Source organism: Panthera pardus, unplaced genomic scaffold (genome assembly GCF_024362965.1).
Source record: "Panthera pardus isolate Hobbes unplaced genomic scaffold, ASM2436296v1 HiC_scaffold_11, whole genome shotgun sequence".
Classification (NCBI taxonomy): Eukaryota; Metazoa; Chordata; class Mammalia; order Carnivora; family Felidae; genus Panthera; species Panthera pardus.
In genome coordinates, this window is record NW_026526666.1 from 76,177,281 (window position 1) to 76,201,926 (window position 24,646).

The 24,646-nt window shown below is 46.9% G+C and overlaps 2 protein-coding genes and 1 non-coding gene across 19 annotated transcripts in view; all 3 read left to right on the forward strand.

Annotated features, from left to right (window-relative positions):
• Positions 1 to 1,945: 1,945 nt before the first annotated feature.
• PABPC4 (poly(A) binding protein cytoplasmic 4) lies at positions 1,946 to 16,962 on the forward strand. Of its 9 annotated transcripts, none has more exons than XM_019430173.2 (16): positions 1,946 to 2,720; positions 5,465 to 5,658; positions 6,414 to 6,529; positions 7,781 to 7,920; positions 8,269 to 8,363; positions 9,031 to 9,168; positions 9,772 to 9,867; positions 11,841 to 12,113; positions 12,457 to 12,544; positions 12,688 to 12,807; positions 13,312 to 13,398; positions 13,493 to 13,620; positions 14,993 to 15,086; positions 15,203 to 15,333; positions 15,554 to 15,656; positions 16,654 to 16,962. In XM_019430173.2, the coding sequence occupies exons 1-15, from the start codon at positions 2,528 to 2,530 to the stop codon at positions 15,641 to 15,643; spliced, it is 1,983 nt and encodes a 660-aa protein (XP_019285718.1). In that variant the 5' UTR covers positions 1,946 to 2,527; the 3' UTR covers positions 15,644 to 15,656; positions 16,654 to 16,962. The 9 variants fall into 9 exon arrangements, with proteins under 9 accessions (XP_019285718.1, XP_053753074.1, XP_019285720.1 ...); XM_053897099.1 differs by having other exon boundaries at positions 15,554 to 15,613; XM_019430175.2 differs by having other exon boundaries at positions 12,688 to 12,759.
• Positions 10,129 to 10,263, forward strand: LOC128776018 (small nucleolar RNA SNORA55). The gene has a single exon (XR_008420993.1). It is a non-coding gene; the product is annotated as a small nucleolar RNA SNORA55 (small nucleolar RNA).
• A 1,380-nt stretch (positions 16,963 to 18,342) lies between the features above and the next one.
• The window catches only part of LOC109255433 (peptidyl-prolyl cis-trans isomerase slr1251-like), a 38,211-nt gene continuing 31,907 nt past the window's right edge, over positions 18,343 to 24,646 (forward strand). For 2 of the 9 annotated variants that reach the window (XM_053897127.1, XM_053897129.1), the window contains exon 1: positions 18,343 to 18,845. In XM_053897127.1, the coding sequence (XP_053753102.1) occupies positions 18,684 to 18,845 (162 nt within the window). In that variant the 5' untranslated portion in view covers positions 18,343 to 18,683. The other 7 variants (XR_008420238.1, XR_008420236.1, XR_008420234.1 and 4 more) reach the window with 5 other exon arrangements.

Here is a 24,646-nt window from a genome sequence, read left to right on the forward strand (position 1 = left end):
TCATTCCTTTCTTTAACAAATATTTATTGAGCATTTAGAGTGTGCCATTATTAGGCACTGTTCTAGGTCCCTGCTTTCATGAAATTCATATACAGTGAGGAAAAGACAGGTATCAAACAGGTAAACACAAATTTGAACAATGTAATTTTAGGTAGTTAATAAGAGTCTTGAAAATAAAACAGAACAGGATAGTGTGAGAATGATTAACAGTGTTGGCAGGCTACTTCAGACCGCAGGGTAGTGGCTTCCCTGAGGAGGGGATCTATCTAAAGGAGTATTCCATAAATGTTTCTTGATATAATACACCATCTGGACTAACTCTCCATGAGAGAGGGACTTCCTCTGCCTTGTCTACCATGGTATATGCACCTATATCTGATGTTGGCAAAGAATAGCCCCAATTAACCACTGCTTTGGATGAATGTATATACAAATATGTGTATTTCTTCATTGCTTTACTTAAATCAGTGATTTTCAATGGGAGTGTCTGTGGACCCTTTGTTAATTTCTGGATTCGTTTGTCACAGCGATGAGAAGGGTGGTTCCTGGCATTTTTGGCAGAAGGGATGTTGTATATCCTGCAACACATGGGACAGTCCCACATAATGTAGACTCGTCCCATATACCACACGACTTTCAAATGACCTACTAGATTCTCGCGTGGATGAAAAGACTTTTTATAACTGTTGAAGTCTACACTGGATTCCTTTTTATGTGGAAACAAAGTATTTTTTATTTTTAAAATTTTTACTGAAGGGTAGTTGACATATTAGTTTCAGGTGCACAGCACAGTGATTCAACAATTATATATGGTATGAAATGCTCACCACTGTACATGTAGTTACCCTCTGTCACTGTACAAAGTTATTACAATATTATTGACGGTATTTCCTACGCTGTACATTTCATTCTCGTGATTTATTTCGTAACTGGAGGTTTGTACCTCTAAATTCCCTTTACCCATTTCAAATCTATTCCCCTCTCTGCCCCCGCCCAAACAGAAATATTTTTGCGCCCTTAAATGTCAACTAAATTTCCAGGAATGCCACCACCATGTAAATAGAGGGATGATTGCATTTTGTTCCTTGGAAGCTTTCCCAACACTTAATCCCATCACCCATGGGTATTACTGCAGATGTGGCTGTCGGGTTCTCGGTACCTCTCCCTCTAGGTCCTAGTATTCTGAAAACATCAGAATGTCTTCTGTATTTGCACCCAAACATTTACATAATGAACCACTTATTATATAATTATACTTATTTCATGTCAGCTTTATTTTACAATAAGCAACACACGGATCCTAGACGTTACGTGTGTGGGTGGGTTGAAGGCGGTCTATCTATTCCCGGAGGGGCAGGTGGTGTATACAGTGGCACCGTCAGGAAAGCCGCCCTTGGGTCCGGCGGAAACCCCAGCGGAACGGTCCTCCGCGCGCCAGGGGTCGCTGTGGCGCCGCGCGGCCGCGCCGGGTCGCTCTCGCGTGGCCGCCCCGCCTCGGGCCCCCGGGCCGAGTGGGCGGGCACGACTGCGCCCAGGTCGCGAGGCGCCCTTCGACCAGCAGCGCCCGGGGCGGGCGGGTATAAATGGAGCGGTGGCTCCCCCGGCCGCCTCTCTCCGCCCCGGGTCGCCGCAGCCTCTGCCGCTTTCAGGCCCAGCAGCCTGAAGGAAAAACAGGAAAAGAGTAAAAAAAAAAAACGAAAACGCTTTAAAATCTAAAAAAAAAAAAAAAAAAAAAAGAAGGGAGAGAGAGAGAGAGAAAGAAAAAGCGCATCCTCCTCGGAGAACCCGCGGGGAAGTCACTTCTGCACGCTTCCGGCCTGCCCGCGCCCGCCGCCGCCGCACCTTGGCGTCCGTCGGTCCGGTGGTGAGCCGCCCGCCCGCGTCCACGCGCCTCCGCTCCGGCCGCCCCCGCGCCGCGTGGCAGCCCCGCGCCCGCCGCCCTCGCCCCCAGCGCGCCGGCCCCGGGCGCACCACGTGTCCGCGCTGCCCTTCGCCGGCCCGGCGTGGGAGGCGGCTGCGCGCCCGGCCCCCGGGGCTTGCCGAGTCGGCACCGACCAAGATTTGGTTTCCCTCTTCTCCTGGCTGCTGTAATCTTAAACCGCCGGGAGCCCGAGGCCTATATTTATAGAGAAACGCGTGTCCTGGAGGCCCCCGTGGGCACCATTTGGTCGCCTCTTGAAGAATTTTTATATTTTGGAGGGGAGTCCCCGTTTTAATACATTATTTTTTTTTTCCTTTTTTGAAATTTGGAGCTTCAGACTACGACAGCTGCAAATTACAAACTCCCAGGGAGGGCCATATTGTTTTTGAGAGCCTTTTGTCTGCGGTTTTGCAGTCTCAAACGAGCTGTCCCTGAACTCCTCCTTCCGGTCCTCCGTGTCTCTGAGCTACTCCGGCGTCTCTTAGCTTCAGTCTGCCACCTGTGAGCCGCGGCGCGGGCCACGGCTCCGAGAAGAGCCCCTTTTGTCCTGTGTGGTCCCTATAAGAAGTTCTCCTGGCGGGGCTCGGGGTGGTGGGGGCTGGGGAGATGAACGCTGCGGCCAGCAGCTACCCCATGGCCTCCCTCTACGTGGGTGACCTGCACTCGGACGTCACCGAGGCCATGCTGTACGAAAAGTTCAGTCCTGCGGGGCCTGTGCTGTCCATCCGGGTCTGCCGCGATATGATCACCCGCCGCTCCCTGGGTTATGCCTACGTCAACTTCCAGCAGCCGGCTGACGGTGAGTAGACGCTATATCCACAAATTCGTGAGATCCTAGGGGACCCTAGGAGTCTACCCCATGGAGGTGGGGAGCACAGGATGCAGGGGTTGAGAATGAGGATCCTGGCATCAGGTGACCAGAGTTTCAATCTCGCTTCCACTGCTTGCTAACTGGGTGACCTTGGGCTAATCAGTGGTGGCGGTGGGTTGGAACCCAAGGAGACTGTAAAACGGGATTTGGAGGAAGTCACTGTCATTCCATTGTGTGCATGGTCCTGCTTTAGTGGGAACCTTGTCTGGTCAGTGAGTATGGGCTCCTGCCCCTCACAGGCCTGCCAAAAAGGCAGAACATCTGAAACACAATTCCTGCCAGAATTTTAGGTTCTAAAGCTGCTGCCAGCTCCCCTACTTTGACCCTGGACTGAGTCTGTCTGATTTTGTGCTGTTAAGGGGTCTTTCAGGGAAGGTAGGAAGCAGTGAGAACAATTCTGTTGGTTTTACTTGAGCAGGGACTTGTATTGGCGCCACCAGCTCCCGGGTCTCCGGCTTTGCTCCCGGGGTGGATGGGTCCTTTACTCTCTGGACAAAGCCCTGAAGTGTGGAGAAAGGGTAGCCAGGTAGTCTGGGGAAACACTGTGGAAACTGACTGGGCTGGTGGGGATTATCGCCTCACCTGTGAACAGTGCCTTACCCTTGTCTAAACCGTTTTCCTTCATCCCATTTGAAGAAAATGGGACTCCAGAGAGGGCAAAGGGACTGCAGGAGGTGGGAGGCTCAGCTGGGACTGCCAGTGCAGTGCCCCGCCAGCCCAGACTGGGCCCTTGCTTGGAACAGTGAAGAGGTATGCTGCAGGCGTGGCCGGAGGGAGGCCAGAGGAAACCTAATCAGGGGCTGCACGTGACTTCAGATTAAAAGGGAACAACTGTAGACACCATTACTGGGGGAAACAAGCCATTCTGTGGCAAAGGATCTCTGGGTCCCTATTTTTGTCCACACTTTGTTCACTGTCCATGAAACAGAGAGAATGTCACTTGCCCGAGCTGCAGCTGAGACCAGAGAGTTGGACTTGTTGAGAGACAAGAGGCACTGATACCATCAATTCTGTGTGCTCTGAGTTGTGTCTGGCCAGAGGGAGGGCACAAAGGTGGCCAAGTGTGGCCTTTTTAGGGGGAGTGGTGGATACATTGGCAGTTGCCTGCCTTTTTGACACTTTCTGAACAAAAGTCCTGTCACTTAGAGATAGTAGCAGAAGCCATTGGTCAGTGTGTCTGCCAACACATGCCTCTGCAGGACCTCTCCCTGCTATAAATAAGTGCAGCCAGATTTGTTAGGCTAAGCCGACTTGCCTTCTGCAGCACTGTCTGGAAAGACACTGAGGAGCTGTGTTGAAATGGCTTCTTTGCTGCTAATCAGTCAGACACAGTTTGGGGTCCTGGGCTGTGGATCGCAGAGAGCCATCACAAGTGACTGCTTCTGTGCCTGGACTTTTCCTGAGTTGGAGCTGCCCAGTCTCCCCTTTCTCTGACCTCTTTCCTTCCCATAGTCAATGAGGCCACCTGAGAAGGTGGGAAGGGTGGTTGGAAAGGGGTGAAAAGGAGATACTCCCTTGGCTGACTGGACAGCTGAGCTTGTGGAGAGGCAGGGTTAGGGAATTTTGTCCCTGTTATAAGTGAGGTGGTTCCTTGAGACAGGAGAACTACCCCCCCTGCAGTCTGTTCATGGAGGAGATTCTGGGGGTTTCATCGCGTAAGTCAGGAAAAGTGGCCACCAGCTCTGGGAACTTGTCGCCAATAAGAGAAGCGTTCCTGCTGACAGGTGATGGTACGTTTTAGCTTCTGGTCCTTTTTGGTACACACATGGGTTTGTTGGGAAGCCAAGGAAGCATCCCAAAGCAGTGGATGGAAAACTTGGCTGAGCACCAGGGCATTTGAAGTCCGGAATTCCACAGAACTCAGATTAAGACTTCACAAGGCCCTGAAACCACTAGGTGCAGAGTCTGCTGCACTGTGTGCTTAGGCAGAAAGATGCGGTTTCATCTTTATCATCCTGATAATAAAAATATTTCCATGTGTGACCATTGGTATTTATCATTTTGAGGCCTTTCGAATCTGTTTCTGTTCTCAGAAATTGAAAATACAAGAAAGTGGGCTGAAGATACAAGAAACGGATAGCGCTATCTCCCCAGTCAGTTGTTCCCAGGTTTTGTTCTGTCACTTGTTTCCTAGACAGATTGTAGACTAAATGACAGCTCGTTGGTAATTTGATGCAATATCTAACTGAAAAATAATCAGAAAATCTAGTATTAGTTTCTTACTAGTTAGCTGCACGGTTTAGCCATCCTGGACATAAGTTTGCTCATTTTATGAAATAGATAATATCACAACTGTTCCACCTGTGTCACCATGGGTGGTCAGCAGCAAATCTTTATAACTGATAGAGCTCGGTCAAATGTTTGGAATTATGACTTGATATTGGTGCCAAAAGGCCATTTAGATGCTCTCGCCTACCCCTTTTACACAACAAGGGTGCAGGTCCAGAGGGCTGGAGACTTGTGCCAGGAAGTGGGAGCAACTGGCCAGAACATCTACCCTCACTGACAACGCAGGCTGGAGGGATCTGATGCCTTTTAATTTTAATAGAGTTGCCTTTTATCGCAGTGATTACCTTGAAAAGTCTTGGAGTCCTCTGTTCCTGGGATGGTGGCAGTTGTCTGCACGGAGTAATGCTTTATATCCTTGACCGAAATATGTTTCTCTCTTGCAGCTGAGCGGGCCTTGGATACCATGAACTTTGATGTGATTAAGGGAAAGCCAATCCGTATCATGTGGTCTCAGAGGGATCCCTCTTTGAGAAAATCTGGTGTGGGAAATGTCTTCATCAAGAATCTGGACAAATCTATAGATAACAAGGCACTTTATGATACTTTTTCTGCTTTTGGAAACATTCTGTCTTGCAAGGTAAGCATTGATTAAATGATTTCAGTAGAATAATCATTGACTCATGAAAACAAGATAAATACCAAATGGGGAGCAGCCTTGGAATTGGACGATGGGATATGGTAATTGGCTGGAAATGGCTCCAAAGGCTAAAAGTTCCCTGTAGATAATCTTGTGTCACAATCCAGTATAACCAGCAGGTGCTTTTGTTTCTCTGTTTATTCTTCCCTCTGCCTGAAATATCCTTTCTGTTTTCTACCTTTGGAGGGCATTGAAGAGTTTATCTTTTCTGGGGGGAGAAGTAGAGCAGTGCCTCTGGTCTCCAGGCAGCTATACTTAGTCATCTCAGAAGTATAAATTCATCCTCTTCCTTCCTTCCCTTTGCACCTGTTTATGTGGAGAATTTAGTACAACTGGTGTGGTGGTGGTATCTGACTCCCTACTAGACTGAAATTGTATTGTGGGCTTGGCCAGTGATCACTTTTTCTGCGGCACGGTGGTTTTGCACCCAGATCTCAATGTTTTTTTAATGAAATAAAACATTTGGACTGAAAGCAGCCCAATAGTGGCTGCCATTTGTAAATGGAACATCACTAGGTGCCTTGTAGTGTGCTCACTATTAGGAAAAACCTTATCTGCTGGAGTCTCCTATCTTTTGACAATGGATGGGCTAGCGGCCTCTCAGACACAGGAGACTCTGAGGAGAAGGCCATGTGGTTGACAAATACCTGGAGATGCCGGTGGTGCTAAAGTGGCCCCCCCCTTGTCTTTGACAGGTGGTGTGTGATGAGAACGGCTCTAAGGGTTATGCCTTTGTCCACTTCGAGACCCAAGAGGCTGCTGACAAGGCCATCGAGAAGATGAACGGCATGCTCCTCAATGACCGCAAAGTGTGAGTGTCCCAGTCCGGAGCAACAGCCATCGCATGAGCCAGCCGTGGCCCCACCTCGGTATTAACTGGCACACACAAGGCGGCTACTGGTTCTCTCGGCCCAAGTGTGGCCTGCTCCTACCTCTCCACTCCAGGGCTGGTGAGTCTCCCTGCCCGAGCCGTGGCAGCCCTTTTGACTCGCCAAGGTGGGCTTCCTGCCCAAGCCATGGCCTGCCTGCCGCCTCTCCCTTAAAAGCATCATTCGTCCGTGGGTTTTATGAGCATCGGCAACTGGGGCTTGCTAGAAGGCAGCTCTGAGCCCTTTCTGAGCAGGGGTCTTGGCCAGCGGCAGAGTGGAGAGGGCCCTGGACTGACCAGGAGCTGTGTACTAGCCATGTGACCTTGGTCTTCCTGTGATTCAGGTCTGTCCGTGGGGTCATTTGCTAGGAGTTGATGCCAAATTGTCCCCAGATCTCCACTTGGCTAACTTATGACTCAGTGGCCTTCTCATACAAGGCTGGCTCCACAGTAATGCTTAATTTGGTTATAATGAAAAAAATCTCTGATTGCAGAAGACGCTGTTAATAGTAGACCTTCTTGCTTTGGTATGGTTATTGCAGAATGGGGACAAGAGAGTCTTAAGCTAAGCCATTCAGGGAGAGAGAAGGGACAATAAGTCTTGGCTATAACAAGCAAAAATCATTTCTGTCCTTTGTGTTGAACAGACTAGGGGATGGATTGCATTGATAATGTGTATGTGGCCAATGGTCAAGTCTTCCAAAGGTATCACTGGAAAGAGATCTAAAGATTTTCAGTGTGTGGATACATTTTCCCATTAAGTGCAAACACCAGATTGTGCGAAGTGCAAAAGCAAAGGCTACCTCATAGTTCACTCTAGCAATCTCACCCCTAGGATTAACCACTGTTAACAGTTTGGTTTGTATCCTTCCAGACCTTTTCTATGCATTTACATAGATGCACAGAAATGAACGTTTTAATAATGGTCACCAGGTTTCTTCATGAAGGCAGTGTGATGTGGTAGGAGTAGCCCTGGTCTGAGCCAGGAGTCCTGGGACTGATCCTTGCAGGACAGTCCTGCCTCTCTCTTTCTGCTGGGGAGTTGGGGCATCTCTGAGCTTGCTCTCTTGGTGGTTGGATGGGGACTTGTGTGTTTTAACCTCTCCTGTCAGTCTTTAACCTGTATTCCTTTGGGCCCCTGGAATCCTGATTTGTTCTTCTGGGTAGTCACTGTTTTCTATGATTTCTTTTTAGGTTTGTGGGCAGATTCAAGTCTCGAAAAGAGCGGGAAGCCGAGCTTGGAGCCAAAGCCAAGGAGTTCACCAATGTTTATATCAAAAACTTTGGGGAAGAGGTGGATGATGAGAGCCTGAAAGAGCTGTTTAGTCAGTTTGGTAAGTTGGGCTTCTTTGCCCCATGTGCCCCCTTCCATAGTTCACCAGACCTAAAACGTGTGGATCTTAGTTGTTTAAGAGACAAGGCACCTAGGCCCAGAAGTAAACTACCTTGTGTGACAGGGTCACAGAGTAGATAGGAATAGACTCTTGGCTTTATCCTACCTTGTCCCAGCCCCAGGGCCTTTCCAGTAGCTTGGTCAGAACTAGAAGACCAGGCACCGCGCCTCTTTCTGGACCCCATCTGGGTTCAGCAAGAATTGGCTTCATTTGGACACTTACAGAAGCCTTCTCTCCTTGAGCTGCAGTAGAGACGGTGTTACTAATAGTTCTGTCCTTTGGTAATAGGTAAGACCCTAAGTGTCAAGGTGATGAGAGATCCCAGTGGGAAATCCAAAGGCTTTGGCTTTGTGAGTTACGAAAAACACGAGGATGCCAATAAGGTGAGAGTACCACGAGGGTCGGGGAGAAATTTTCAGGAAGTGGCCCCTGAGTGTGGTCAGGCCTGGCTGGTAAATAGAGTAGAACTGGAATTGCCTGGGTATCGTAGTGATGCAGTTACTGGCCTGAGGGACTTCACGTGGTAATACATCATTTACCTGTTCCCAAAGCACCGGGCATGTAGCTTGTCACCTCAGCTGTTCGGCCCTGTAGGTTGAAAGAGTAGGATGGATGTTTGCTTCCATTCATAGTGAGGGGACTCCGTCTTCCCTCAGGAGTTGCTGACTTGATAACAGGGCAGCAGCTATTTTTGTAGATAAAGCATGGTGTTGGCCCTTGACATACATCACTCACTGCCCACAAGAGAACCTGAGAGACTTAGCTACAGCCAGATTTTCAGCCTTGGCTCATGTCTGCCATGCTTGTATTTATAAAACTACCATTTATTTTCCTGTATCATATGGGCCAATAATCCATTTAAGTAGTAACCCCCTTTTACTCATGAGGAAGTTTGGATTTGCTTAGCTGGCTTCAGAAATGGAATTAAACTAGTTTTTAACCCTGTAGGAAAGATTTCCTTCTCTCCAAATGTTTGGTGGGACTTTGAGGCCTCCAGGGTAAGGGCCCAGCCTATACGTCTTGGTTTTAAGACCTGTGTTTCCTCTTTAGGCCGTGGAAGAGATGAATGGAAAAGAAATCAGTGGGAAAGTCATTTTTGTAGGCCGCGCACAGAAGAAAGTGGAACGGCAGGCCGAGTTAAAGCGGAAATTTGAACAGCTGAAGCAAGAGAGAATTAGTCGGTATCAGGTGAGAGGTGGTCTCAGCACAGCCTCCCCACTGAGGGTTTACTGTGCAGTCCCGACAAGAGCGCCTTTCTGTTTATCAGCCTTTCTCTTTGGGAACTGGGAAACTGCCTCTTCCTCTCCTTTCTCCCAAGATCCCCAGGTTTGGAAGGATATACTTACCAGATACAGCAGTGATTCTAGAACAAGGGCAAAAGAGATTGATGTATTATTTAGGGACTCACTCCCGGAAGCCTCAGTCTATTGTTCTTAGTCATGTGGGTTCTTTTTACTTAAATGATTGCCTTTTGTTGGAATGGTGGCAAGAGCCTTGCTGGGGACAATGGTCAGAGCATTCCAAACCCTCATTGAGGGTCCCTTCAGAAACTACGGCAGGAGTCTCAACCCTGAGCCTGCATCAGAGTCCCCTTTAGGGCTTGTGAAAGCATGGCTTTCTGAGCCCCAGAATTTCTGATTCAGTAGATTGGGTCCTGGTCTGAGAATTTGCTTTTCTAAGAAGCGTCCAAGGAGGTGGTTGCTGCTGGTCTGGGGACCACATTTTGAGAACCAGTGTCTCAGGGCATCTATAGGGTACAGATGCACATTAACTGTGGCCCCTTTGCTTCAGGGAGTGAATCTCTACATTAAGAACTTGGATGACACCATTGATGATGAGAAGTTAAGAAAAGAGTTTTCTCCTTTTGGATCAATCACCAGCGCTAAGGTATTTTATACTGTGGTTTGGAGATCGAAAGTAGAAATTGTAATTTTTTTTTATTTCATTGAAGGAGTGGAATCTAAATTGTGTTCGTTGCTGAAAATAGCTATCACATTCATCTAGCATAATTCCTCCTGGCCTCCAATATTACGCATCTGAGTATGTGCTCTGGAGAATGGAATTTCATTAGGTTAAATGGCACCATCTCTCCCAGGCACTGAGGTATGGAGGTGAATCTGAGCAGTCCCTCCTGCCAACCCCCCTCAAGCACCTGAATCTTTCCCATTCTTTGCTGCTTTGTGCTGGTGTGGGGACAGATGGTGCAACAGTATGAGCAGAGGAAATCCAGACGGGTTGTTTTCCATTTGTCTTGGGGCCTGTCTCTACAACTCTGCCACACACTTTGTCCTTGAATGAAGGTGTTTTGAGGACTTGGGAGCTGGGGTTAGGAACTTCTGTCCTGGCCTTATAAAGGCTAAAGGCACACAAAGAGGAGTGGAAAGATGACTCTTCCACATTTTGCCATGTGTGTCGTCTGCTTGATAGTCCTATCAACTGATACAGCAGGGTGAGTGCGTATGAACCCCCTTGTGGAGATAAGGAATTGGAGTCCTTGAGCAGGAGTACACTGGTTAGAGGATGGTGTGCCGCACGTCCTTGGTCCGTTGCGGGGAGGGGGGGGGGGGGTGTGATGGGAGTGGATGCCGTGTGAAAGTTTTGGGTTGTAGCCTTGAGGCACACGCTGTTCCTGCTCAGCAGAGGTGCAGCAGGTGTCAGAGTCTTTTCAGGGATGAGAAAGAGGCCAAGTGGTCTGGTAAAAAGACTTTGGTGTGACCCTGTCTTGGCCCTTAGTTTAAGTCGTGCACAACCTGGGAGCGTTGTCAAAGGAACATTATCAGTTGTAGCAGAGTTGACCAGAGGCCACCCTGTCGGGTTCCTTGTTTCCTTGGCCCTTCCCTCTTATCACTTCCTTCACTGGCCTTCCATCAGTGTGAAGAATGATGGTCTCTCCTTGCTTATCAGCACAGTGCTTAAGTTGGCAGGAAAAGAACAAAAGAACCAGGTCTTTCAAGTTTCACAGCCCCTATTTTCAAGATCAAGGTGTCATGTTTTCATACACCGTGTTGGCCCATCTCATTGGTAGAAAGATGTTGGGTTGATATACATCCTTACTCTCATGTCCTCCACCTCAGGAGGCTGTCCAGGCAGCGAGCTAAGACACAAAATGGTGCCAAGCATACCTCGTCCTGTTGCTACCGGTTATTTCTGAGGATGTAGACCAGGGAAAGCAATAAGTCACCTTCTCAGGTGAGGATAAAGAGCTATCCATGAATGACTAGCTGTATGTGAGAAGAGAACCAGTAGACATGTGGTTTTGTGGTAGTTTGCCTTAGAGGTCATCCTGGACATTGAGGCTCACAGAGGGCAAGTAAATGTTAAGGTCACGCAGCTTAGAGATTAGAGTTGGGACGAGAATCCCAGCTGTCTCTCCCAGCTGGCCATCTTTCTGCTGTTGGATTAATGGTGGTGGTCATTGGTTTTGTAACTCCTGCCCGCATGTGGTAATTCAAAACCATATCCTAACCTTGATAAGCAATGATTAAGGTTTTGTGCACCAAGGTCTTGAGCAGATGAGTTCTGCAAGTAAATAGCTTGACACTGCCCAGATTTCTAGTGGGTAGCCAAAGGTAGCTATGCTTCAGGTATCAGGAAACATCTTTTGAGTTCCTGGTTTAACCATTAGCTATGTCATAGTGTTTGGAAACTTTAGGATCACCCGGAGATCTAACAAAGTGAAAATGCCTAGGTCCTGTCCTTAGAGGTTGTGACTTAATTGGCCTGTGGGACATCCTGGCACAAGGCTGAGAACCCTTATCCTACACTTGGGGACTCTTGCGGCAGGACCCAGGGTTTTTGACTCTTAATAGCTGTCCCCCAACATAGAACACTTTTTCCTTAAGTAGCTGGTCCCTTTGTAGGTAATGTTGGAGGATGGGAGAAGCAAAGGGTTTGGCTTTGTCTGCTTCTCATCTCCTGAAGAGGCGACCAAAGCGGTCACTGAGATGAATGGACGCATCGTGGGCTCCAAGCCGCTGTACGTCGCCCTGGCCCAGAGAAAGGAAGAGAGAAAGGCTCACCTGACCAACCAGTATATGCAGCGGGTGGCTGGAATGAGAGCACTTCCTGCCAATGCCATCTTAAATCAGTTCCAGCCTGCAGCTGGTGGCTACTTTGTGCCAGCAGTTCCACAGGTGGGTCTGCTTGTGTTCATGGATCTTTGGAACCTGCCCCCTGACAACTGCTCCGGCAGCCTGTGGTGGTGGGGGAGAGGGGTTTTGGATATTGGAGTTCAGACTGTTGGAGTTAGGACCCATGAAAATGAAGATATTTCTCTTCTCCCTCCCTCTTCCTTCCCTGCCCCCCACAGAGTTAAAAGAAAAGAATCCCCATTAACTGGCCTTGCGGCTGCCGCCCCCCACCCCCGCCTTTGAGTAGAGTTTCTGCTTAATTAGCCTTGGGCCTGGCAGTAGGATGAGATCTTTCATGTGGATTCAGGCCCTTCAAATAAAAGGGCTCGGATGCTCTTTCTTGCAGGCTCAGGGAAGACCTCCGTATTACACACCTAACCAGTTAGCACAGATGAGGCCTAATCCACGCTGGCAGCAAGGTGGGAGACCTCAAGGTAGGTGGTGGGGAACGGTGACTTGGTCACCCAGGATAAACCTATTCTGGTCTCCCCTCCTCTCCTCCTTGCCCCCTCTGAGGCACAGCCTAGGTTGTGGTCCATATGCTTGATTGGTGATGCACAGTTTTTGTCTTCACCAGGCTTCCAAGGAATGCCAAGTGCTATACGCCAGTCTGGGCCTCGTCCAGCTCTTCGCCATCTGGCTCCAACTGGTAATGCTCCGGCCTCTCGTGGCCTCCCTACTACTGCTCAGAGAGTCGGTGAGCAAACTGGCCTTGAGAAGCGTGGCCTGGGGAGGAGGGAGTCAGGTTGACTAGCTTCTGCCCAGAGTTGGTCACTTCGTTGGGCTCATGTTCCAGTTCTGGTTCTGTAATCTTAGCTGTGTGCTCTGGTTGGTACTTAAAGAGCAGAGAAACCATGGGAGTTCTAGGGCTATGTCGGTGACTTAAGATTTTTTTTGCTCATTGGTGACTCATGCGAAAAAGGTTAATTATAGATGCTTGTTAGCTGGATGACTACAGAGGCAGCCTATTCTTTTGGGTGGGGTTGGGAGATTGAAGGAAACTGTTGTTTACAGAATGTGTCCTGTGTTCCAAGAGGCGGGAAGAGTTGTATGTTATCTGTTGGCTGTTCCTCGAAAGTAGCAGTAGTGGCTCCACGTGTGATGTGTTGTGTGAACATGCTTTGGAATTGCTCCTTCCGTGGGACGTGGCCAGTTGGACCTCTGCTGCCGACACTGATGTGCATTTGCTGGTCTGTTGTAGGGTCTGAGTGCCCGGACCGCTTGGCTATGGACTTTGGTGGGGCTGGTGCCGCCCAGCAAGGGCTGACTGACAGCTGCCAGTCTGGAGGTGGTATTGGATGCACACAGAATGGGGAAAGATGGGATTTGACGGGTCTTTGCCCAGACTGATTGGCTTTAATTTTACTTATTCTTTTCCTAAGGTGTTCCCACAGCTGTGCAGACCTTAGCACCTCGTGCTGCTGTTGCTGCTGCTGCTCCTCGGGCTGTCGCACCTTATAAATACGCTTCCAGTGTCCGCAGCCCTCACCCTGCCATCCAGCCTCTGCAGGTGAGGTCTACCAAACGGAATGCTGAAAGTATCTGCCCTGTTTGCATTTGATTGAAAAGATGTCTTTGCTTTGATTCCTTCAACAGCCATTAATGCCTGCTCTGTGTCAGGGTGTTGTGTTTTCTATGATGACGCTGCCTTCTAGGGGCTTTCTTTACTGTGAGGGAAAGGGGCTGGAAAGCCTTCCCCCCCATAATAATTTACTTAGAAATGCCCCAGCCTCAGAAACAGCTGGTGCTTCTGCCTTCCTTTTTACAACATGTGTGCTCGCTTAGCTCTTTGAGCTTCTCATTTCCACTGGCTGAGTTGATGCTTAGCCTCTCTGTAAGATTGGTACATTAAGTCAGTAAAGAACTTCATTTTACAGATGAGACATTCAGTTTCAGAGATGTTAAGTTGGGGTTGGGGGATTAGACCCAGAACTCAGTAGTAATTTGCTTAGAGGAGCCACACTTAACACTTAGCCTTGTGACCCCTGAGCTGCCTGCTCCTACTTCATGCTCTCTAAATTGGAGATGCCTCAGAACTTTGCTTATGTAGCTTTTGCCTACAGGGCCCTACTTTTAGAGTTGTGACTGGCGTTGACAGTGTATGTTGGTAGTCCTTAAGCATTTAATAGAATAAAAACATTTGATATGGGGTTCCTGGGTGGCTCAGTCGGTTAAGTGTCCGACTTCGGCTCACGTCACAATCTCACGGTTCGTGGGTTTAAGCTCCACATCAGGCTCTCTGCTGTCAGCACAGAGCCTGCTTTGGATCCCCTCTCTCTGCCCCTTTCCTGATCACTCACACGTGCCCTCCCTTCCTCCACCCCCCCTCCAAAAAAATAAGTAAACATTAAAAACATTTGGTATAATAAAGTGATGTGGGATATAATTATAAATGGAATCACTTGATAATTGTTGAGCCTTGTAGGTTTATTTTCTTACTCATTTCCTTTCTCTTCTAATAGCATGCTGTTTCCTTTTTTTTGTTTTGTTTACTTTTGGGAGAGAGAGCACAAGCGGGGGAGGGACAGAGAGAGAGGGAGACACAGAATCCAAAACAAGCTCCAGGCTCTGAACTGTCAGCAAAGAGCCTGACACGGGGCTCAAACCCATGAACTGTGAGATTGTGACCTGAGCTTAAGTCAGACACTTAACTGTCAGGTGCCCTGCATGCTGTTTTCATTGTAGTTGGTTTTTGTTTATGCTGTGTACCCCTCTGTTGCTCATGTAACCCCTTCCTCCCCAAGACGGCGATTAGTTCCTTGGCAGCAAGGACATCCACCTCTATCTTTTTCACATAGTAGGCTTTGAGAGCAAATGGTCAGGCTCATGACCATCAAATGTCCTTTCCTTGATGCTAACCTTCTGCCTCTCCTGATTCCCAGGCACCCCAGCCTGCGGTCCATGTGCAGGGGCAGGAGCCCTTGACCGCCTCCATGTTGGCTGCAGCACCCCCCCAGGAACAGAAGCAGATGTTGGGTGAGTGACCCATGTGTTGGCAGAAGAGGGAGCCAGAACCTGGTACTAACCTGGATACCCGTGTCCATTCTTTACTGGGATTCAACCTGGTATTTAATTAAATATTCTTCCCCCAGGAGAACGTTTATTCCCACTCATCCAAACCATGCATTCAAACCTGGCTGGAAAAATCACAGGAATGCTGCTGGAGATTGACAACTCTGAGCTGCTGCACATGCTGGAGTCCCCTGAGTCTCTCCGCTCCAAGGTGAGCTGGTTTCCAGACCCTTCGGCTTTCACTTGCTCCGCCTGGGAGGACGAGGGGTGGCCTTGGCATCCTGGTTCAGCAGAGAGACGGAAGGCTGCTTGTGGGGTGGGTATTGGGAAGAGCAGGCAGCACCAGGAGACCCTACTACTGGATCTGGGCACCAGGGAGGGGTGGAGGGCCTCTCCTCAGAGGTCACTGACCACCTGGAGATTCCTCACAGGTGGATGAAGCTGTGGCGGTTCTACAGGCTCATCATGCCAAGAAAGAAGCTGCCCAGAAGGTGGGCGCTGTTGCTGCTGCTACCTCTTAGACAAGGAAAAACCGTATGTTTGGCTGTTTTTGTTTTTTGCAATGGTTTTGACTTGTGAAGATCATCCTAAAAGATTAGGGGCAGCATATAGAGCCATGTTTCTGCTATTTAACCTGATAACTTGGGCAGGCTGTCACCCGAGTATTTTCTATAATCTGAAGGAGTTAATTTGGAGAAAAGAGAGAACAGGTTGTAAATTATAAGGAGCAAACAGGGCAGTTTTCTCCATAAGGAGCACCTGGTTAGATCTTTTTCAAGAATGACTTTTTTGGTTTAGATGGATATACAAGGTGTTGTCATAATCTGATCCCACAGCCTCATTTCTATGAACATCTCCCTGGTTTGGCTTAAGGTTGGTGAGGTGAGCTTGCGTGTGAAGCCACTGCTTAGCTCTGAGAACACAACGGACACAGGCCCTGTGTAAGGTGGGAGAGGCAGACACACCTGACTACAGTTACAGGGTGTGGTTTTAGTCGATTCCTGGACCTGGAGGCCATGGCCCCCATCTGCAGAGTGAGTGAAGCTTAACTAGGACCTCTGACAAGGACTGGTGGGTGCCTCTCCTGGTGGAGGAAGGAGCGAACCAAATAGGCAGAGGCAAGGGAAAAGGGCATATGGTAAAGGCCTGAACACTTTTCATTGGGGATTTAAGCAAGTGAACCATCACTTTGGGTACAGGATGGCCAGGAAGGGTGTGGGGTGGGGCTGTATAGTAAGTACATAGCCTCAAAGTGGGTGACTCTCAGTCAGGGGTGCCTCTTTGAGAGGACATTTGCCAATGGAGACCTATTTTGGTTGTCATACCTGGAGATGTGTTACATCTAGTGGGTAGAGGCTAGGGATGCTGCTAAAACATCCTGCAATGCACAGGACAGTCCCAACACAATCGTCCATCCCACATGTCAGTAAGCACCGCTTTCTACAATACCTTCTATAAAGCCAGAGATTTCAGTGAATCTCTGCGCTTTTTCTGATTATGTATTTATTTGTGTTGGTGCTTTTCTTTTCAGGATTCAAAAGCCAAATAACCCCTCCTGGAATTCAGCTCAAGGTTTGAAGATTTCTAGCGTGTCCTATGGACCTCAACACCAAGAACCACAAATTGGAAATTTAATAGGTCATTTTGTATCAAAAGGTCAATTATGAAGCACCTAGAATTTTTCAATTAAAAGAATATATTCTCTGGGTTCTGCTATGGCCCAGACAGTGTTAACTTTTTTTTTTCTATTGTGGGTTTTGATTTTTTTCCCCCAGAAATTGGTTTTATTTGATGTACCCAAGTCTTAAGTTTCTCAATAAAGAAAAAAATCTCCATAAAACTGCCTGTCCTGTTTCACTCTGACCAGTTTTACCCTGTTAAATTCAGTTATCACTGGAAGTAACTTTTAGTATGTATAGCCTATCATCCTTTCCTGATGGTTATAAACAGACTATTTTGAGTTAGCCAGGTATACAGAACTGTCCCATTGCATTGTTGTGGGAGGAGTTTTATAATGGACCTCCATTTAACTTACAGGGAACAGAAGTCTGGCACGGGAGAACTGGGTACAGGTTGGGGTTGGCACATGAATGAAGGCTGTATGGGGAGATCAGCAGAACCCGGCCCCTCCCTCCTTGGATGTGTTAGCTGGGGTTTGTGGGTCCCCTTTCCTACATCCGGTTGATTATGTAGCTAAGATTTCCTCTGGCACTGGGAAAAGGCTTGGTGGCTAAGTCTGAGTGGCAACAGCAAGCAAGTGCTGGAGTCCTAAGTGTGTTGTGGTTCCTTTAGTCCTCAATCCTCACCTGGCCAAAGTCAACCAGTCTACTTGCCCTCACTGTCCTCCAGGAACACTTTCTCCTTTTCCTTGAAACTTGGCAGGCTGTCTTTTCTCAGGGCCTTACCCAAGGTATCATTTTGCTTGGAATATTCTTAGCAGGCTCCCCATTTTCTTTAAGGTCTGGTTTCACTTTAAATTAAATAACTAAGGCCTGATCTGCACAGCAAAGGGAATAAGAAAACTAGGACAATCTGAATGGGAGAAGATGTTTGTAAATGACATCTAAAAAAGGCTTAGGATTCAAAATATATGAAGAACTACAACTTGGGGCACTTGGGTGGCTCAGTCAGTAAAGCATGCAACTCTTTAACTTAGGGTCATGAGTTTGAGCCCCACATTGGGCATAGAGCCTACTTAAAAACACAGGAAGTGTTGGCAAGGATGTGAAGTAGGAACCCTCAATGCACTGTGAGTGGTAACCCAGCCACTATGGAAGACAGTAAGGAGGTTCCTCAAAAGTAAAAATAGAACTGTCCTATGATCCAGTAATCACACTACTGGGTGTTTACCCAAGAGTAGGAAAATACTAATTCAAAGGGATACACGTACCTTTATGTTTATTGCAACATTATTAAAATAGCCAAATATGGAAGCCCAAGTGTCCATCGACAAATGTATGACTGAAGATGTGGTGTATATATACAATGCAATATTATTCAGCCATAAGAGAAGGAAATCTTGCTGTCTGCAACAACATGGATGGAACTAGAGTATAATGCTAAGCAAAATAAGCCAGAGTAAGACAAATATCCTAGGATTTCACTCACATACGGAATTTAAGAAACAACAAAGACCAAATAAAGAGGTAAACCAAAAACAGACTTTAACTGTAGAGAACAATCTGGTTACCAGAGGGGAGATGGGTGGAAGAATGAGTGAAACGGGTGAAGGGGATCGAGGTTACATTTATCTTGAGCACACAGCAATATTTGGAATTATTGAATCACTATATTTTACATTTGAGACGAATATAACACTGTTACTTATGTTACACTGGCATTAAAATAATTAGAAATAAAGGCCGGGTCTAAAGTAGATTCTTCTATTTCCTGACTTCCCCAGTTAATGCCGCTATGTATTTGTGATCTCTATTCTGAGTGCCCTCTAAACATCCGCCGCAGGCCACTGGCCAGGAGCACAGCGGCTGCGCCAGCGAGCGAGAGGTCGGGTCCGGGGGCGGGGCCTGGCTTCGGCTTCCGGCGGAAGAGCCAGGGAGCAAGATGGCTGCCGTCAAGACCGTGTTGTTCGTTGCCGAGCTAGCGTGGGTTTCTCTTGTGGCTCTGCCCCCTCAGCCTGTGAGCAGCGCCCGCGACTTGACGGCTCTGCTGGTCCTGGCGCTGCCCAGAGCCCTTTCCCTCTATGATCTTGGTCTCGGAGAGTTGGTAAGATCTGTTATTGTGACCTCAGACCGCATTCCAAACTCTCAAGCCCATTCATTCCATAAACTCCGCAGCCCTGACCCCTTAGAGGAAGGAATTCACCGAATAGTTGGGGAGTTTGGGGAACAGCCTTACTGCGCGGGCTGGCAAGGCTCATGATGTGACCATAAAATAGACAGTAGTGATGAGGGTCGAGCTGAGGGCTTTGGGGAATGAACACTCACTCCATCAGGAGAGGTGAGGGCAAACTTTCTGAAGCGCAGAGGCCGAAGCTGGGTTTGAAAGATCATGAGTGAGGCTGTGGCCTGAATGGAGAGCAGCAAGAAAAGAGCCCGGAGAGGTGAAGTAGTCCAACATCTGGGATTTGCGTTCAGGGAGAAAGGCTAGATAGGTCGGCAAGGCTCAGACCTTATGAAGGTCTTATTATATGCCGTGTTAAGGAATTTGGGCTCCGTCCTGTGGGCGTTGGTGAGCTTTTGGAGACTATTAAGCTAAGCTGGATAGTGATGTGATCCGATTTGCACTTTCTTGGAATCATTCTAGTAACTATTGAAGGGATTGTGAAACTGGAGGCAGTGGGCCTATCACAGTAACCAAGGGCTAGATGTAAGTCTGAAGGGGGATAGGGGAAGAGTGTACCTCACCGGTCATTTTGTATACCTAAAAGACTGGGGACTCCTTCTTCTCCCTGTGGCTGTCTTGCTAACGGAGCATCTGTACCAAGAGTATGGAGGGCACTGGTTCAGAAGGCACTTCCTCTTTGCTGTTGGGTTGGCAGAGGAGGTAGACAACAAAGTTCTCCGTGCTACTTTTATTTCTGTTTGGAGACATCATGGATATTTAGTTTTCCCTGGATTATGAAACAGGTGAGTTCTTTCAGTGTCTCTTGTTCGGATTCCTAATGTCAGGAAAAGAATTTGAGAAGAATTTTAAGTCCTGTGCATTGTTTACGGTTGATATGTAATGAAGTTCAGGAGGATGTCTCTCTAGGTCAACGTGACTATGATCTTGGTGATGGAAAAGGAATGTTCCAAGGACAACAAGGCCAGGATGCTGGTGTGGCTATGGGCTGAAATTTAGATTGACAGTTTGTTGGATTTGAAGAAAGGCTTTCTCCACATTGGAACCACTTGGGGGCTTTGATATTTGATCATTTAATATATAAACTGCATAGTAAGATTCAGTAGGAAGCTAGTTTTAGAAAAATCTTAAGAGGTCTGAGTAATGTTTCACATCCCCGTGCTGGGTAGCTCTACCCCACCACACCTGCTGCCCAGACCTCCCTTATTGGCCGTTGTGATTTTAAATAGCAGCAGGCAGCAGGAAAGTTCAGCTGCAACAGTGGCAGGGCCTTGGACTCTGCTCATCTGGGGGAGTTTCCCTTAAATTGGTATTGTAGTTATGGTGTATATTTCTATTTGATCCTTGGTTGTAATTTTCTAAGATAGGAGTTTTAGAACCAGCTGTGCCACTAATTCTGGGTTGATATTCACCTCTCTGAGTTCTTCATTTCTTAAATAAAACAGTAAGACTGGCCACTGGGGGCTCGTCTATCCCTGAATTCTATAAATTAGTAACTCTTGTTGCCCTTGCTTTCTGCCAGCTAACATAATGTTTTCCTGAGGACAAGCATGAGGCTCCTTCACTAATAATCACTTAACTCCGTAGTGAGGTCAGCGCTCCGTCCTCCGTTGGTGTTCAGTTGGAATGAATAATTGGTAAACAACTTTGTCTGCTTTCTGTATGTCTTATAAACAAGTTATTAAAATGCTTGGAAAGTAACTTAAGTCTTAAATTCTGTTGTGATAGAATTGGATACTACAAAGTTTAAAAATTTAGTTCACTATTCAGCTATGTTTATTTAAAATGAACAAAATAACCTTAATATTTCTGGAAGCCCTGTTGACTAAACTAAGGAAACCCTAAAAATTAGATTTTCATTAAAAAAAATTTTTTTTAATGTTTATTTTTTTTGAGAGTGAGAGTGAGCGAGAGCAGGGGAGGGGCAGAGAAAGAGAAAGAGAGACACAGAATCTGAAGCAGGCTCCAGGCCCTGAGCCATCAGCACGGTGCAGGGCTCAAACTCGTGAACCGCAAGGTCATGACCTGAGCTGAAGTTGGATGCTTAACCAACTCAGCCACCCAGGCTCCCCTAGATTTTCATTTTTTTAAATGGCGTCTGGATATGGCATGCTTCCTTCTATTGCTCACATACTAACGATCTGCTGTTGTGAAAAGCACCAAGGATTTGCTCTTGTTGAGTTTGAATTGGCAGAGGTAAGAAATTTTCCTTGTTTAGTATTTGGTGTTGCCTATTGTCATTGGCTACAAAAGGTGCCACCCTCCATTTGGGTGGATGTAGTAGATTCCTGGGGCTGCCATAACAAACTACCACAAACTTGGCTTAACACAAGAGAAATTTATTCTCACAGCTGTACCTGCTCTGGAGGCTAGCAGATCTAAATCAAGGTATTGGCAGGACCATGCTCCCTCTGAAAGCTCTAGGGAAGAATCCTTCCCTCCTTAGCTTCTGGTGGCTCCTGGCAGTCCTTGGCATTCTGTAGCTTATAACTGCATCAGTCCAGTCTTTGCCCCTGTCTTCACATGGCCTTGTTCCCCACATGTGTCTGTGTCTCCTCTACTTACAAGAATACCAGTCGTTGATTGGATTAAGGACCACCTTAATGCAGTATGGCCTCATCTTGACTAATTATGTTTGCAGAGACCCCATTTGTAAATAGGGTCACATTCTGAAATTTGGGCAGACCTGAAGTTTCGGGGGATATGATTCAACCCCCAAAACCCTGGTTTGGTGGTGACAGTTGCCAAGGGACAAGAAGTTCTGGTTGAAGGAAGGCTCACCAAGCCAGGCTCATAGTCAGAGCCTCATGTAGTCAGAATGTGGAAGACAGATCCTGCAGAGATCTGTCTCTGCCTTCTAGAGCCTGCATTGCTGGTTCCTGTCTCCTGTGTGTTTTCAGGTTTCTGTGCCTGAGCACACATCCTTACATCACCAGCTCTAATAAGCAGTTAGTACATACACTTTGTTAAATGCATATAATCTAGGGAGGGAAGGAGGGAAAGTGTGGGGTTTTTTTCCATGTGTGTGCTACTGAGTTTTTATTTGAGTGCTAACCACAGGAAGAGTTGGACTACACACATGAACTCTTATATTCTCTTAGCAGGATGCTACGGCAGCAATCGACAACATGATATGGCTGAGACTCTTTGCTTTTTACTGAAGCTATTTTTTGATGCTACTTTACAGTACATGGGACCCTCAGGTGCATATGGTGTTTCCAGTTTCCACAGTCTCAAGTTATCTAGGAAGCAAAAGTTGTCATTATTTGAAAGTATTTACTGTGAACTGGCTACTTATGAAATGAATTGTTATTCAGAAATCCTTCCTATTTAAATGTTTGCATAAATGCCAGCCATCTTTGTTGGTGAGTCTCTCCCTGACACTTTGGTGTGTTTTTGTTTTTTTATTAAAAAAATTTTTTTAATGTTTACTTTTGGGAACAGAAAGAAACAGAGCATGAGTGGGGGAGGAGCAGAGAGAGAGAGGGAGGGAGACACAGAATCTGAAGCAGGCTCCAGGTTCTGAGCTGTCAGCACATAGCCCGATGCGAGGCTCAAACCCATGAACTGTAAGATCATGACATGAGCTGAAGTCGGACATTTAACTGACTGAGCCACCCAGGTGTCACTTGTGGGTTTTTTAAAAATGTTTATTTATTTATTTTGAAAGAGAGAGAGAGAGCGTGTGAGTGAGCAAGCATGAGAGGGGCAGGAAAAAGGAGAGAGAGAATTCCAAGCAGGCTTCATGCTGTCAGCACAGACCCCAACATGGAGCTCAATCCCATGCACCATGAGATCATAATCTGAGCCAAAATCAAGAGTCAGACACTCAACTGACTGAGCCTCCCCAGCGCCCCTCTCCCTGACACTTTTGTATCTATGTCAGGGGTCAGCAAATTCAGACTGCAGGCCACATCTGTCCTGCAGCCTGCTTTTGTATGGCCCATGAGCTAAATAGTTTTTTATATGTTTAATGGGTTTTGGAAAAAAAGGGGAAAAAAGCATATGCAGTAGAGACTCTGTTTGACCCACAAAGAAATATTTACTGTCTAGGGGTACATGGGTGACTCAGTCAGTTAAGCGTCTGACTTCAGCTCAGGTCATGATCTCATGGTTCGTGGGTTCAAGCCCCACATAGGGGTCTCTGCTATCAGTGCAGAGCCCACGTTGGATCTCTGTCCCCCTCTCTTTGTCTCTTTCCCACTTGTTTTCTCTCTCTCTCAAAAAGAAATAAACATTAAAAAAATTACAAACAAATATTTACTGTCTAGCCGTTTACAGAAAGTTTGCCAGCCTCTAGTCCAGGGCAGTATACTGCAAATAGAGTGTAAAAGGATTGCAAAGTAAACTTGTGAATCTGGCATAAAAGACAGGGTTTCATGGAAAACTGCTGTGGTTGGCTCTAGTCAACAAAGTGTAAACTTTTGAGTCATGGCTCAAAAGTGGCTCTCTCTAAGTAAAGTTAAACCAGAGAAAACCTGTAAGGTTTGTTAGGCTGAGTGCTTCAAAGAAAAGTGGTTTAAATTCCTACTGCTGCCGTAACAAATTACCAAAATTTAGTGGCTTAACAACAACACAAATTCATTATCTTAGAGTTCTGGAAGTCTTAAGTCCAAAATGTGTCTCACTGCATGAGCAGGACTACATTCCTTGTGGAGGCTCTACGGGAGAGTCTGTTTCTTTCCAGCTTGTAGAGATTGACCTCATTCCTCGGCTTCTGGTCCCTTCTGTCTTCAAGCCAGCAGTGGCCAGGTGAGTCTTTCTCACCCTGAGTCACTCTGAAACTAACTCCCCTGCCTCCCTTGTCACATTTAGAGGATCTTTGTGATTACACTGGGAGCACCTGAATAATCCAATATAATATCCTTATTTGAAGGTCGGCAGACCAACGAGCGATAGCCTTCCTTCTTGCCATATAATATTACATATTCACGGGTTCTGGAGAATAAGATGTGGACACCATTGGGGGGGGGGTGTTATTTTGCCTACAACAAAACTCTTACATGTTTCTACCCTCCCCTTTTTTTATCTTTATGATAAACCTTTCTTCTCTTATAATCTGTCTTTATGATTAAATATGAAATAAGGGTATTTCATGCTATCATTCAGTCTTTTTCTTAATTGCTATAAGTAAAATTAGTACTTGATTCATCTTTGTTTCTAGGAACGAAGCATAGCTATAACTTAAATGTTACTAATTAAGGAATCCTATTTCATATTTTTTTAGTTTTCATGAAAAGGCCCAAAACAAACCTTTTTTAAAAATCTTGGGGTGCCTGGGTGGCTCAGTCAGTTAAGTGTACGACTGTTGATTTCAGCTCTGGTCATGATCTCATGGTTTGTGGGTTTGAGCCCCGTATCGGGCTCCATGCTGACAGTGGGGAGCCTGCTTGGGATTCTCTCTCTCCCTCTCTCTCTGCCCCTCCCTCCCTCCCTCTCTCTCTCTCTTAAAAATAAGTAAATAAGCTTAAAAAAAAACTACCCAAGTGTCAGTTGTTCTTGGATAATATTCCTGTACATCCGTGTTTTCTGTTACTTTTTCATCAAACATGTCCCCCACCAGCCAGCAACACTATTTCTTTCCCATTTAGTGCTGATCTTGACTTTTAAAAATGGACTCAATACATGGTAACTGCATTTACCCTTATAATTTCAGAGTTCTGAGCTCAGATTCAAAGATCATGCCAGCACAGATCTTCCTGTTGGTGTTGAAAGAAAAGAAA

Coding starts and splice junctions, on each gene's coding strand:
- PABPC4 (XM_019430173.2), top strand. CDS start 2,528: ATGAACGCTGCGGCCAGCAGCTACCCCATGGCCTCCCTCTACGTGGGT. Junction 8,364..9,030: donor AACACGAGGATGCCAATAAG/GTGAGAGTACCA, acceptor TTTCCTCTTTAG/GCCGTGGAAGAGATGAATGG. Junction 9,868..11,840: donor GATCAATCACCAGCGCTAAG/GTATTTTATACT, acceptor GTCCCTTTGTAG/GTAATGTTGGAGGATGGGAG.